General features: G+C 40.7%; 1 protein-coding gene across 1 annotated transcript; it reads left to right on the forward strand.

Moving 5' to 3' along the window:
- Nucleotides 1-1,466: 1,466 nt before the first annotated feature.
- On the forward strand, nucleotides 1,467-7,613 carry LOC120438627 (H-2 class II histocompatibility antigen, E-S beta chain-like). Its single transcript, XM_039609051.1, has 8 exons — nucleotides 1,467-1,624; nucleotides 2,612-2,884; nucleotides 3,165-3,378; nucleotides 4,220-4,287; nucleotides 4,371-4,481; nucleotides 5,003-5,116; nucleotides 6,019-6,184; nucleotides 7,074-7,613. The coding sequence occupies exons 1-8, from the start codon at nucleotides 1,570-1,572 to the stop codon at nucleotides 7,093-7,095; spliced, it is 1,023 nt and encodes a 340-aa protein (XP_039464985.1). The 5' UTR covers nucleotides 1,467-1,569; the 3' UTR covers nucleotides 7,096-7,613.
- Nucleotides 7,614-14,122: the final 6,509 nt, after the last annotated feature.

The following is a 14,122-nucleotide window of genomic DNA, read 5'->3' on the forward strand; positions in this document are numbered from 1 at the left end:
TTAATTTTGTATTATAAATTCCCTCTTTGTCTCTTCTTAGCATGTTGTGATGTACTCAGCGTTAGCATTGATGCCGAGATGTATTTTAGAAAAAATGCAGAACAAAAGCAAATTAAGATCAACAACAAAAAAGGAACAAAGTCGGCGATGTTAGCTTACAGACTAAAAGCTGAGTAGCTACCAGTGTGGATGTTAATAACTCAAACATTTATTTTAATATATTGATCATCACAGACCCCTCACACCCTGGACACAGACTTTTTGACCTGCTGCCCTCTGGCAGACGGTACAGAAGCCTGCAGACCAGGACCACCCGACACAGGAACAGTTTCTTTCCCCTCGCCATCTCCCTCCTAAACAGTTGACCTGTCACACTGCTCCCACTGCCAGACTGCAACTGCACCTTATGTACATTCTGTAGTATTCATTCCACCTCATTTCATTTCTGTATTTTATGTACATAAGTTTAGTTATTTATAGTTGGTTTACACAGCTTTGTGTATGTATGTGTATGCATGTGTAATGTATATATAGACGTGTGTGTGTGTGTGTGTGTGTGTGTTTTACATTGCTGTGCTTGAGAGCCACCATCTACCGGAACCAAATTCCTTGTATTTGTCTGCACATATACTTGGCCAATAAACACGATTCTGATTCTGATTCTGATTGATAACATTGCACAGGCTTTAGTGTAAGATGTTCTCAGCTTCCACAACCACCAGTCAGGCTGCAAAGACTCCCTGATTCGGTCAGTCTGAACAGTCCTGTTGTTGATTTCACTTAGAGCTCAGAATGAAGCCTCCAGACTCCAAACCACTGGCTTCTTTCAGTCACGTTCAGGCCATGACACTGTTAATATTGTTCTTTTTTTAAATCCATCAAAGTCTTGTGTAACTTCCTTCTAAAAGAAACCGCTTGCTGAGCTGTCATCTTCTCTGCTCTTCCTCCTCCGTTCTGTCTTTCTGACATCTTTGTCACATTATAATTTTTTCTCTCCTTGGAAATTAAAGCACCTTTAGCCAACAGGACGAACTGAAACTGCATAAACACTGTGTGTGTTGATATTTATTGATCTGTTAAAAAGTTTCATTTGAAACTACATGCCCTAAAAATGTTTACCCTCTCTCCACTTCTTTGGAGCAAGTTGTGATGCCGAGTATTGTCTCCACAACTTTATTAATATGTGCACCATGAACACATGACTAAGATGAGAAGTGAAAGAATGTGCTGAGGGTGTAAACTGTGAGCTGCGGGACGTTCTGACTGACGCACACAAAAAGGAAAGAAAAAAGTTCTACACATTTTTATTTTTTATCTAGACTTCATAATATGTTTGAAGTCAGTTATTCCATTATTGAAAAGTTAAATAAACGATCAGATTTTGGTCTTTTTTGGTATTTCAGAGGAAGTCTGTTCGAGCATTTCCAGCTGAATAAATTAAAGCTCATTTCCTGGTTTCCTGTCACAGATTTCTTCCTGGCAGCAGGCGATGCTGCAGATCATGTGACGTGCCCTCTGGTTTTTAGCGCTGTGCTCAGTCAAACTCAGAGTTTGTCAGGAGAGCTCAACATGGATTCATCTTTTCTCTGCTTCAGCCTCTTCTTCATCATCCTCTGCAGAGCAGGTATTATACATACACTCATCAACATTCAATCAATACACTCACATGTATGTTCAAAGAGTCTGAATCCATCAGAGATGTTTTTATTGATTAAATGAACGTGACATATGAGCTGGGATTAGCTTTTTGTCTTTAACCTGTGATGATCCTCCTCTTCCTCTCAGAGCTTGTTCCTTTTCTTCAGTGATTGTTTAGTTCACTTATTTATAACAGCTGACAGAGTCAAATGAGATCAAACACAAACATCATCCGGCTACTTTGTTTACGTTTTTCACTTCTTCCTCATATGTGGCTCTGATTGTTCATAAAAAAAATCTGGTAATTCTTTGTTTTTAGATTCATTGGGCCCCAATCAGCCCAAATATCAAAGATAAATTAAAAATACATGTCATGGAAGAGTTCGGGTCTTAGGAGGTTAATAATAATAATGAATACACCAATCAGCAGATCAGTCACTGAAAGTAACTGTTCGCCTTAAAGTAATGTCCAGTAAACTGTACGAACACTATTATTTGTTATGATACAATATTTGTTTCAATATATGACTTATAATTATTATTTTGTTTTAGTGGATGACGTCCTTTATGAAATGTGTATGTGTGTAATATTTTGATACACTGATTTGCAAACTTTTACACTGGATGTTCTTCCTTACACATCCTGTACAAATGTGCAAACCACTGCAATACTATATTATATCATGTGTTTATACAGCACAGCTGTACCTAATCATTAGCAGTCCCCATGGGGGGTCATGTTGGAGTTTGCTGTCTAACATTTAACATTGTTTAACATTGAGTTTTTACAATGTAAAGCACCTTAGCAGACTGCTGTTGTGAAATGGCACTATATAACTAAAAGTGACATATTGTACTTGAAGTGATGTGACAGTGATGATGTTGTGGTGCTCCAACAGTAGCTGTGTGTGACTCCTGAAAGTAGAGATGTGCGTGTTGGAGCCTGAGTGATTCTCTGCTCTTTGTGTTTCAGATGGATACGAGTATTACACTTCATCCCGCTGCCTGTTTAACTCCACTGAGCTGCGGGACATAGAGTACATCAGATCTTACTATTACAACAGGATAGAGTATGTCAGGTTTAGCAGCAGTCTGGGGATGTTTGTTGGATACACTGAGTACGGTGTGAAGGAGGCAGACCAATGGAACAATGATCCTGGACAACTCGCTGCAATGAGAGCTCAGAAGGAGATATACTGCACACCAAACATTGACCTCTGGTACCGAAGTGTTCTGACAAAATACGGTGAGTCAGTGTTTCTGTGACATCATCGGATCATCATATAAACATCATCACACTGATGTCGTCATCAACACAACTCCTGACTGGAGTCTCTGCACAGTTTACAGTAACACTGCTGAAAGTTTAATGTGACACATTCATTAAAGCTACATGATCTCTGGAGTTCTGCTCCACTTTAAAGCTTTGGCCTATTTGACGTCACACTGGAGTGTCTGTGGTTTGTGTCGTCCTGCTTTAGTTTGTTGCGAAATTCATCAAAGTAATTTTCATTTTCATGTTCCAGTGAAACCATTTGTCAGACTTCACTGGACGAAGCCCCCTGTTGATCATCATCCTGCCATATTGGCTTGCAGCATCTACAACTTCTACCCCAAATATATCAAAGTGACCTGGTTGAGAAACGGACAGAGAGTAACCTCCAACACAACAACAACTGAAGAGCTTCCAGATGCTGATTGGTTCTACCAGATCCATTCCTATTTGGAGTACACACCCAAGTGAGTCTAGTTTGGGCCTGCAAACAGGACTTGCTGATTCTTATTTATTCTTGTTATTTTTTAATGTTTTCTGTCACCTGCTTATTTTTTCCCTGATGCTGTGGAGCTTCTTCAGTCTCATGTCCACTTTCTTCAGGATAGTTCCAGCATCAGCACAGAACACCTACAGTACATATTCATGTTTTCAATAAAACAGCTCTGGTCTGATCCTCAGCCTGTGAAACCTGTTCCCTCTTCTCCTTCCTCATTCCTGCTACAACTAAATCCCCCCAAGGTTCCCATTTCTTCCGAGCCGAGTGTTTCAGCAGGAACTGTCTGAATTCAGCAGAGCAAAAAATAGGAAGTCCCCAAGATTGTTTTTAACAAAGCTATAAACATTTGGTGACAATTTCTTTGTTTTCACTTCGTGAATATGAACATTTCCCTACATACTGTTGCATGTGTTGATGTGTCATGTAATCAGTTTCAGAGAATTCCTCAAACTGGGACTGTGATGGACTTGAGCTAAAACATCATGAACCTCCTGTTCTAAAGGACCAGTGCTAAAGACTAAGCCTTTACACCTGGATGACGGAGATAGTCGAGTGCTTGGAACACATTTCTACAAGATCTAAAATGATGAAATGAACAAATCTTATGATTCCATAAAAAATATTGAGTCTCCAAGTTCAAAATAATTATGCAGCCATGCCAACTAAACCTTCCTTTCGTTACTTCGGAGTGCTACAGCAGGAAATAGAATTAGGCTGGAAAACAAAAAGGAAACAAGTCTGAATTGTAGTTCTGTAGTTATGTACTTGTAGTTCTGTGTGAGAGTCAGTGATGTTGGTTTGTGTTGAAGGTCTGGAGAGAAGATCTCCTGTATGGTGGAGCACGCCAGCCTGGACCTACCTCTCGTTACTGACTGGGGTAAATACTTGTCTGTATACACACACCTGTACACCTGCCTGTGTGTCTGTCCACCTGTGTGACTCTCACCTGTGTGTCCTCAGTCCCGTCCATGTCTGAATCCAAGAAATTGATGATCATTGGAGCCTTTGGGCTGATCCTGGGTCTGCTCTTTTTCCTGGCTGGAGTCATCTACACAAGGATGTGCAGCAGAGGTCAGAGCAGCACTCACACCAAACTGAAGCCAGTTCATGCCAGAACACATGAGTTTGAAACCAGTGTGGAATCTAGGCCTTCTATACAGTTTCATGTACATGTTACATACATGTTTCCTCACAGCACTTTAAAGGACACGAATACTTTGGATGTTCATCAGCAGGATGATTTAAATCAGAACCAGAGCATGAAAATTAGAATTATTAAGGGTCAGAGTTCAGAATCTCTCCTCTCTCTGTGATGTCCTGTGAGATTGTAGTAACAGTGGGGCACCACAGGGCCCTGTAAGAGGACCTTTGTTTTTAAATTGGATATGTGAGGAATTTCCACATGAATCAGGCTAAAGGTCAGTTATATATAGGTGCGTCTACCAGAAAGCTGAGGAGTAGCCGTGGTGAGCGCCAGTATTACTTTACCAAAGCCAAAGTGTGAGCAGCATAAAACATTAGAGCTGTAGCATGTATCGGTTCAGCCTGAGTTGTCACTCTTTGACCTTTGACCCTTGCTCTCTGTGTTACAGATGGATATACATCTTTGGCTCACAAGTCCAATGTGAAGCAGCCAGGGGGCTGGAGCAAAGATGCTGCAGCTCTGAGCTTGTGGAGACCTCAGAAGGAGAAGTTCTTCAAGTCAGGTGACTCAGTGTTTCTATGGCATCATCAGATCATCATATGAAAGCTCAGATCCTCACTGATTAATCAGCTCCTGACTGAACACCTGCACACTGTTATGGTTTGATCTTTGTGTTACAGTAAACCAGAGCCTGCTGGTTGGCTCTGCCACATGGGAAAATGCCTAAGATTGATATACTTAGAGTGTTGGCCTGTTCAAGTAGTGCTGACATAACTGTCATATCTGAAAGTTATTTATCTAATTTTATATTGATTAAGATAAAGACGTGGCAGTTGGTGGATTTAACATTCATCACTCTGCTGTCCCAGACAAGGCGGTGGTGTGGAGGTTAATGTAAAGGTCTGTGTTCATCCTCAGGTCTTGTAGTGTAGTTCGGCTTCTTCTTGTTGCTACCACTTTTTAGCTCTCCTGGATTTCAGTGATATAATTATTGTCTCTGCTCATTCTCTCCATCTGTTGGAGTCTGTTTATCACATAGCACTAAGATCTAGCACACCACTGTACTTTATACTCTCTGGTTGACTGGTCCTCATGGGCCTTGTGCAGGATGCTTCAGTTCATACAGAACTGCAAAGAGCATAATGCAAGACTTGCAGGTCTCTTAGTTGATTTTACTTACAGACTTTAAAAGACGTATAAATGACTCATCCGTGGAAACATTCGACCATTTTAGTTATAAGACTATTTTTTCATTGTAGTAATTTTAATATGTTTGTCTGAAGCAGGTCTCTTTATAAATGAGACATCGTGTCTCAGTGGGACTACCTGTGCAAATAAAGCTTACATAAGATAAATTATAATTCCAGATTATCAGTAAAACACTTAAAAGCTGTGTGAGGGAGCCACACAGCGAGGGAGGGATGCAGGAAACTGATGGTTTAAATTGTAATTTTTATGTTCCAGTGATGCCGCTGATTGGTGTTCATGCCATGGTGCCCTCTGGTGGTCATCATCCTGCCATGCTGCTCTACAGAGTCTACGACTTCTACCCCAAAAAGGTCGCTTCTGCTAAAGCGATAGCAGCAGCTGATTTGCTTGAGAAGACTTTACCAGATGAGCTGGAGTCCAGGTGAGTCCACAGCTCTGAGTGCAGGTACAAAGGATGAGGAGGCAGATAGTTTATAAAGACACACTCAGGCTGCAGGGTGGCTTTATTTATATAACTTAGATTCTATCGTAATGATGATTATTTTAAACCAGAAGATGAAACTGCCAGAAACATTGAGGGCTGGATCTCTGTGTGTAACCACACGTGTGCCTGCATGGTGAGTTCCTGTATGACTGAAAGGAAACACCAGTTTACATCAGGCTCAGTGTCAGGATTGTGATGTGCATGAGTCATTCTGGGCTTTTAATTGCAACAGTTTATGTTTTTAATACAACTGCTTCTACATATTAGCAGTGGGCACATTCACACTTTATAAAAGTGCACTGACACTTTTATAAACTGTGATAACTGTGAAAGAGAGCAGACAGCACTAAGAGACAGAAACAGGACTGCTGGATGAGCTACACTCACTAGTATGAGCAGAGACAGAGCGATGCCCTGTATCATCATTAACTAAGCTCAGTATGAGTCGTCTGTGAGGAGAACTCCTGTCTCAGCTGATGTTCTTCAGTTTCTTCTTTACTTTTAATAGAAAATGTTTCTGATTCTGTGCAGCCAAAAAGTTAAAGATCATTCCTACTGTGGAGAAAAAAAGACTGTTGTTTGACAGCCTAAAAACAAATACAGGAAAGCAGGTTATTTATCTACAAACTAATGACACAAGATGAGAGCCGGGGCCCCTCAGCCCCCCCACACCATATATGATTTGAATCTGATGCTACAAACACAGCAGATAAACCTGCTCCTGCTGCTACACACCAGTGTTTGTTAAAGCAGTACAGGTTTGTACAGCTCCTGGTTCAAAGGAGTCAGACCTGGTCTAACAATGTTTCCTCTGTCTGTGCCCCAGGACTGATGCTGGTTCCCAGTAGCTGATCCTGATTGTGGACCTGGACCTGGTTCTGCTTCTGTCTGTCAGCTTGAAGTAAAGCAGCAGCTGCTGGAAGCTCTGTGTTTGATCCAGACTCTTTGAGTCAGACTGAATGTGGACTGTGGTGGATCTGCTGGAGTCACAAATGTGTTTAGAGATTTCATCGTGTGTGTGTGTGTGTGTGTGTGTGTGTGTGTGTGTGTGTGTGTGCAGAGTATTCTTAGAGTCTTTACACCTGTCTGACAGCAGGAGCCAACCAGGCCCAACCAGTTAGCTTCTTCCTGATGGACCTGAGCTGGAGGAAAGCCAGGTGTGTGCTGGGAAACTGAATCTTTTATTGCTTTGTTTGGCTGTCAGGCTGGAGGGGGCAGAGCTCTGTGGGTGTTTGTGTGTGGAGGATTTTCCAGTGTTAACAAACACACACACACACACATAGAGATGAACCCAGGTTCACACTGTCAGCTGTTTGTTGGATTTTACTTCCTCATTCTTTTCTCAATAAATCTGTTTCCACAGTCATGTGATCGGTTTCTTCTTTTAAATCCTGTGAAATGACAGAGAGCTGATTTGGCTCTGCAGTGTGGGCGTGTTCACACACACACATACCTGCATGTACACACAGACAGGTACACTTTGTTCACATCTATGCCTGTTTAAATGTCATATGTTAATAGGACTGTGCATATTCTTGTAACCTCAATAAAAGGCAGTGCTACGGGGGAGCTGACAGAGAGTGACGGGGTTCAAGCGGTAGGAACAGGCGTGGTCTCGGTCGTCTCCCTGGTGCACGAGACTACACAAAGAGCTCTGGGGTCTTGCGTCTGGCTTTGCCGCTGCAGTAGATTGTCTCTTTGTTCCAGCATCAGTTTTGTGCTTAGATAAACCTAACAAGCTGTGTGACCGGGACATGGTCTCTCTTCTCAGACTGATGAAGTTGCATCTGTGTGCATCTTAGCTGTGCATCTCCCAACTCTATGACAGACACATCATCCAACCAGTGAGCAGCATAGTAAAGGACACTTTCCACCCCTCACATGCACTGTTCTCCCTCCTTCCATCTGGCAGACGGTTTCGCAGCATCTGAACCGTAACAGCCAGACACTGCAAGAGCTTCTTCTACTACAAAACGACTGAAAACACAAACACTTTTACAAACACCTCACAATACTCACCAAAAGACTCAAAAACAACAAAAATTCCCATGAACCCACTACAAACTGGACCTGGGAAGCAGCATTTTGATATGCTGTACACTGTGTTGATGATAAAGACCTTGAATCTTGAATCTTGAATCTTGATAATGAATTCAGTTTGTTAAAACTCTGAAGCGCAGAAGTTTGCTTTGAAGCGGGTACGTCAGATCAAGGCATACCTGAGTCGTTGCAGGAAGTTCTGAGTAATACAGCCGATCAGTGATGCATCAGATCGATCACAGTAGTTAGTTTACCTGCTGCTGCTTTGACTTCTGTTTAATATAAAAACACAGTTGTAAAAAAAAGCAAAGACTGGTTTTACAAACAATCCCTTTAGCCGAGTTAAATGAATCAGTAATTTAAGCTTCTTACTGCAGAGAGTAACGTGGTATAAGACACATGTCTGTGCCTCTTACAATTACCGGCTTGCAATTTTGTCTGTGAACAGGGGGGTGAATGAAGAGAGCGTGTTATGAATTTATAACCTAAAATTTATAGCCTGGTGTAGCTGGTATAACTATGACTCAGTATATTATTTTGCCTCAACGATCTGTATTTTGACAGGTTGCAGGGCTCTGAGACAGAACGTGCCACTGTGTGCATGGGAGAAGTTTTTTTTTTGCAAATAATGATCTTTATGATATGGATGTATTCAAAGTCCATGCAAAGAACTTCTTTTCATAGATGTGCAGTTGCTTTGGCTCTACGTATAGCGGACAGCAGATTCTTCATGACTCTTTTCAAAACAGAAACGTCCATATTCCATATTATTGTTGACCCATGTACTCCTTTGTTTTACTAAATGCAAGATTTTCAGATAAAATTTTTTTTGTTTTTGTATTTCCTTGTAACAACCCCAAGGATGCCATTTGTTTAGGATGACATTCTGGTAGATTCTATTTTTTATGTTTTCTGCTTTAAATAATCAGCACTGACAGTCCGACATTTGTTGAGCTCTACAAACTCAACAATGAACTCAAAAAAATAATTCATTGGATGAACGTAATTTTATCTTGCCACTTATATTCCATCAAAACAAATCATGTTATATTAATCCATCAAACACAGAAGCAAGATGTATATTTAAATTATTTATAATAAATATGAATAAATCATTGCAATTTCTTTAACCATAAAGAATAACTAAATCAACCACAAAGAACCATAAAGAATAACTAAGTCAACTCCAAAGCCCTATAGGGCTTTGGAGTTGACGTCACGCCGTGGAGCGCGGCGCCATTTTCGGGGTCTACAAATCAAAAGAGACACTGTGTTGGATCGACGTTGACAAGAATCATGCTTAAAAGCAGCTCCAAAGAAAACGGATGGTATAGAGACCGATTGCGTCCAGAGGCGAAGCGGCGGTACTTGCAGAAAATAGCGTGCATTGGAAATGTGGACCCGTATGAAACACTGCCGTGGAGTAGAAACCCTGAAGACCAACCGCTACTGACGTAGCCTGACATATTTTCGTACCTTATCTGTGGAGTCAGCGCGTACAAGTCGTCATTCAAACAAAGGTAAGTCAGCTCGAGTACTGCGTGTGAAATGCGTTTGATTTTCCCCCAAACATTCAGATTAGTGCAGCATAAATTCATTCATGAGGGGAAATTACAGTGAGAACATGTGGAGGCTGTTAGGTGGATGACATAGTGAGTTCAGTGCATTGATGAGACATTGTCCTGAAGGATTTAGTTATTCTTTATGGTTAAAGAAATTGCAATGATTTATTCATATTTATTATAAATAATTTAAATATACATCTTGCTTCTGTGTTTGTGTCCTGTGTCACTAAAAATACATTTTATTTTAATTTTATACATTGATTAATGACCTGCAGAATCTCCTTATCATATTAAGTGATTCATAATTGTCACTTTATGCTTTCTCCATCTCTAAAGTGATGACATCCTTGCATTACATACTTTAGGTTCATTTACTGCAGGCAGGTTTCTGACAGAAAACAGGCAGATTTACCCTATAAAATGCAGCGTTCTATAGATGGACACATAAAGAAATGAAAAATTACATGTATGTGCTAACTTTCTAAACACTGTCACATTTATGATAAAGTAGATAAAACACATTTATGTCGGCCTTGGCTCATAGTTCTTGTCTTTAAATTAACTTTGTCTGTGTGTGTTTCAGGTGCTGCACTCTCAAAGACTGAATGAACCAGCATTGCAGCCATGGGTCACTGTGAGCATCACAGGGAAGGTTGAAGCCGCCCACTGCACCTGTATGGCTGGAGTCGTGGAGACCTGCATCCATGTCACTGCTCTTCTGTTTAATGTAGAAGCAACAGTGCGGATCTGTGGCACAAGGACTGTTACAGATGAACCTGCATGCTGGGTTTTGCTGGGTTATGTGACCAAGATACAGCCAGAGGTTGGCCATAAGATAGACTTCTCCTCTTCAGCTGCCCAACAAAAGGCTCTTGATCAAAACATAAACAGACCATCCGTATTGAAAGGTATAAGGAGCCGTCCTCAAAAATGAAAAATCCCACCTGCTACTGTGGAGGAGTTGTCACTGCTATAATGCCATAATGTTTTATCTAGGGGTCTAGATTTATACCTGTAGTGCACTGCCATGTAAATAATTTGCATTTACTGAATATGTATTGACTGAGTACCACTGTTCAAAAACTTGAATAAAGAAACAAACTAATTTTTGCCTCTTTTGTATTATTAAAACCACTTTATAGAACATCACATCAGTTACAATGTAGAATCCAGGTCATTTATAGTTTATAAAAGACAAAATGTTTACATAAAATCATGACAGTGTTTACATGATATCACCCACTACTAACATTATTTACTGTATCTTTTGAGAAAAAAAAAACAACCCACTATTTATACAGCAAAAGACTTAAGAATATTTAACAGGAGCAAGTTTCATTTTCCCTGGTTTTACTACAACACTGTTCACCAAACGCAGCAAACCTTCACCATCTTATCCAGAAGAGTCACCTCTTCACCCTCACATGGAAGAAGTAATCTGATTGACATGGTGGTATGTTTGAAGCAGGTCCCTTGTGTAGCACTGGAACCCAGTCATGATGTGTTTCATCCATTTAATAGGCTGGTTTGCTGCAATAATGCCAAATTATTAGAAACTCTACAAATAGAAGATAGTTCTGCAAAATCACTCAGTAGGATGTTTGTTCTAATTTGCTATGACCTCAGAGCGCATCGAAAATGAAACTAATAGGCTATAAAGAGTGATATGAACATATTTAGAACTTACCGGAATGAAAATGTCTGGAGCACCAACAGATATTAGGAGATGGAAGAGAACTGGATATCAGCTCGTCTCACAGCTGCTATCCAGGCTAGACGCCTTCGTTTGGTAACATCGATACACGAGCTGCCTCATGTTGCTTCCAGGTTGGGAAAGAATGAAAAGATAAACCATTTTCAAGCGTATTCTCTTGCCGGTCGTGCGATCGAACATTGCAGCCGACCACACAGCAAATACGAACCATAGCTGTTGTGTGTGCCTTCGCTCCCTTTTCACTTGCGCTAGACCCTCAAAATGGCGGATCGGGCCAAAATCCTTTCCACGCCCACCCCCGTGACATCACGCTCCAAAGCCCTATTTGATGACGATTTGGACTCCTCTGGGAGATGAGGACACACCCACATCTGTTTCATACTGCAGCCATGGATGGTGTTACAGCTCTGAGGCAGCTTTGGGCCATCAGACGCACACACTAGAAGACTGGCAAACTTGCTGGGTTTCCAGTTACAGAAGCAACACATTAACAAGAGATTTCTGAGTAAAACCAAAGTTACTTTCCCTAGTAACTAGTTACTTTGAAAGTAATGAGTAACTTCAAAATTCAAATTCAGGAAGTGGAGGATTGACAAAGTGTCCAGACCACCACAAAAGGGGGAGGTAGACAAGCACTGAGGTATGCAAATTTACTGTTAGAGAAAATGGAAAGACAACACCACACATGCACATGATATGCACTACAGAGAATGCAAAAGCATACATAAAGTGTTACACATCAAAATAGGGTGTTTGTAGAAGGGGTCAATAACACACAGCGTGGTTGCCTATGGTAACCTGCTAGCACTTGGGGTTTAGCTGTGCCTGACTAAGACAGAGTTTTTCATTTAGATGTTTCTGAAACAAAATTTGAAGCGAATGGAATTTGGTTTCAGAAAAAGGGGGAAGGTACATAAAAGGATACATAGAAATAGAAAATGTATTAACCTTACTAACATAAACACACACACACGTAATGAAGCTCATTAGGATCAAACACAATTTTAAGTAGGCAATACTGTTACCATCATCCTGTCTGGTTTACCGAGTGGGTTGAGAACTGATACATAGACGACTGAATTAGTATTATTTTGGGGAACATGATAGCAGGGGTGAACACAATCCTGCAGCCAGAGGTTAAATGAGTGAAACTAGCAGATCTTTTGTTTTGTTTTGTTTTTGTTTCTGAAGTATGGGGGAGGTTTTAAAAGGGCACCAAGTTTTAGATTTGGTGTTTTTTCATCTATAAGAGAAAGAATATTCGGTGACAAGTCCTAAGACCGGGCTTCTGTTTCTTTTGTTTATTCTTCATTTTATTTTTATGTTTTGCACAGTGCACTGATTTCTGTTTGTGAATTTCTTTTCTTTAGGCAGATCTACACGTCGGGAATTAAAAGCGCTACACGTCATCGAGAAAATTGTTGCAAGTGAGTTTCTCCACATTAGAATGGGCTCTGGAGAAAGTCACTTATCTGGGACAATTAGAAAGTAAGTTCCTGAAAAAAGAGGATTCAGCGAGGTAATCCATCTAAAGTTGTTTTTCTTTTTGAAATGACGTCATTTTGCTGAGGGGGGAAATCAAATGCGGCGAAGGTTTCCTCTATCAGCAAAGAATGAATGGATGAATGAATGGTAATAAAAAACAAACTGACTGACTGACTGGTAAAAGCTGACAAAAGCTGACAAGACTTGACCACGACTCAAGGTTAACCTCCACCTAGACAGGACGAAAGGGTGGATGAATTTATGTGTGTTTCTTTTTACAGGAGCAGGATGATGACAGCAGCATCCGAGGTTGTGTGACGATTTAACCTTTTAAATGCCACTTTCTGTGTTTGAGAATCTAACAGGGGTGTGTTATTCATGGGCTTGTGCGCAGCGTTAACATTTACATTTCTTTTCAGAGAGTGCCACCGAGAGAGCAGAGAGTTGATGATGTGATTTGATGATGTGATTTATAACAGAACAATTGGTTGATGTTTGTTTTCCTATTAGAGGATTTCTGGGCTTATGTGTGAAGAAACTGTGTTTACAGGTTATGAGTTGTGTGGTGATGCTGTTACACTGTTGTTGCGAAAATGTGAAGGTTACTTTGACAATGTGAATAACATGTGAGACATTCCCTGTGTTGAAACTAGTGTCTCTTGTTTCCACAGCTATGGATGGCTTGACTTTATGGTCTTTTTACAGCACCTCTGGAATGTGGATGGCCGACGCCTGAACACCGAGATAGTCCATGTGTGTTGCTAATGTTTGTTGTGCTTTTGTTAGAGTGCATGTGGAGGATTCGGTAGAGAACAGACAGGTGACATGAGAAAACAAATAAGAGATGCAGTGTTTATGGAATAGTTTAATAGGGAGCTCACTAGCTGGCCACTACTGAGCTCATAGTGATAAAACAGTGGAGTGACATTGCTTAAGGAAAGTCACCTATTAAATTGGAGAATAAATTGGGATGATTGATGATTGGGGACAAATTATGGCAATAATAGTGATTTAAGGATTGGAGAAATCCTGCACGTGAAACTTGTCTGTTTTGCCAAATACTTTATCACT

This window comes from Oreochromis aureus, linkage group 3 (genome assembly GCF_013358895.1).
Source record: "Oreochromis aureus strain Israel breed Guangdong linkage group 3, ZZ_aureus, whole genome shotgun sequence".
In the NCBI taxonomy this organism is placed as follows: Eukaryota; Metazoa; Chordata; class Actinopteri; order Cichliformes; family Cichlidae; genus Oreochromis; species Oreochromis aureus.

What these genes read in the sequence shown, in the direction of transcription:
- LOC120438627 (XM_039609051.1), top strand. Translation starts at nt 1,570, where the DNA reads ATGGATTCATCTTTTCTCTGCTTCAGCCTCTTCTTCATCATCCTCTGC. An exon ending in CATCATCCTCTGCAGAGCAG is followed by an intron (nt 1,625 to 2,611) that starts GTATTATACATA and finishes TTTGTGTTTCAG; the next exon opens with ATGGATACGAGTATTACACT. An exon ending in CCAGATGAGCTGGAGTCCAG is followed by an intron (nt 6,185 to 7,073) that starts GTGAGTCCACAG and finishes TCTGTGCCCCAG; the next exon opens with GACTGATGCTGGTTCCCAGT.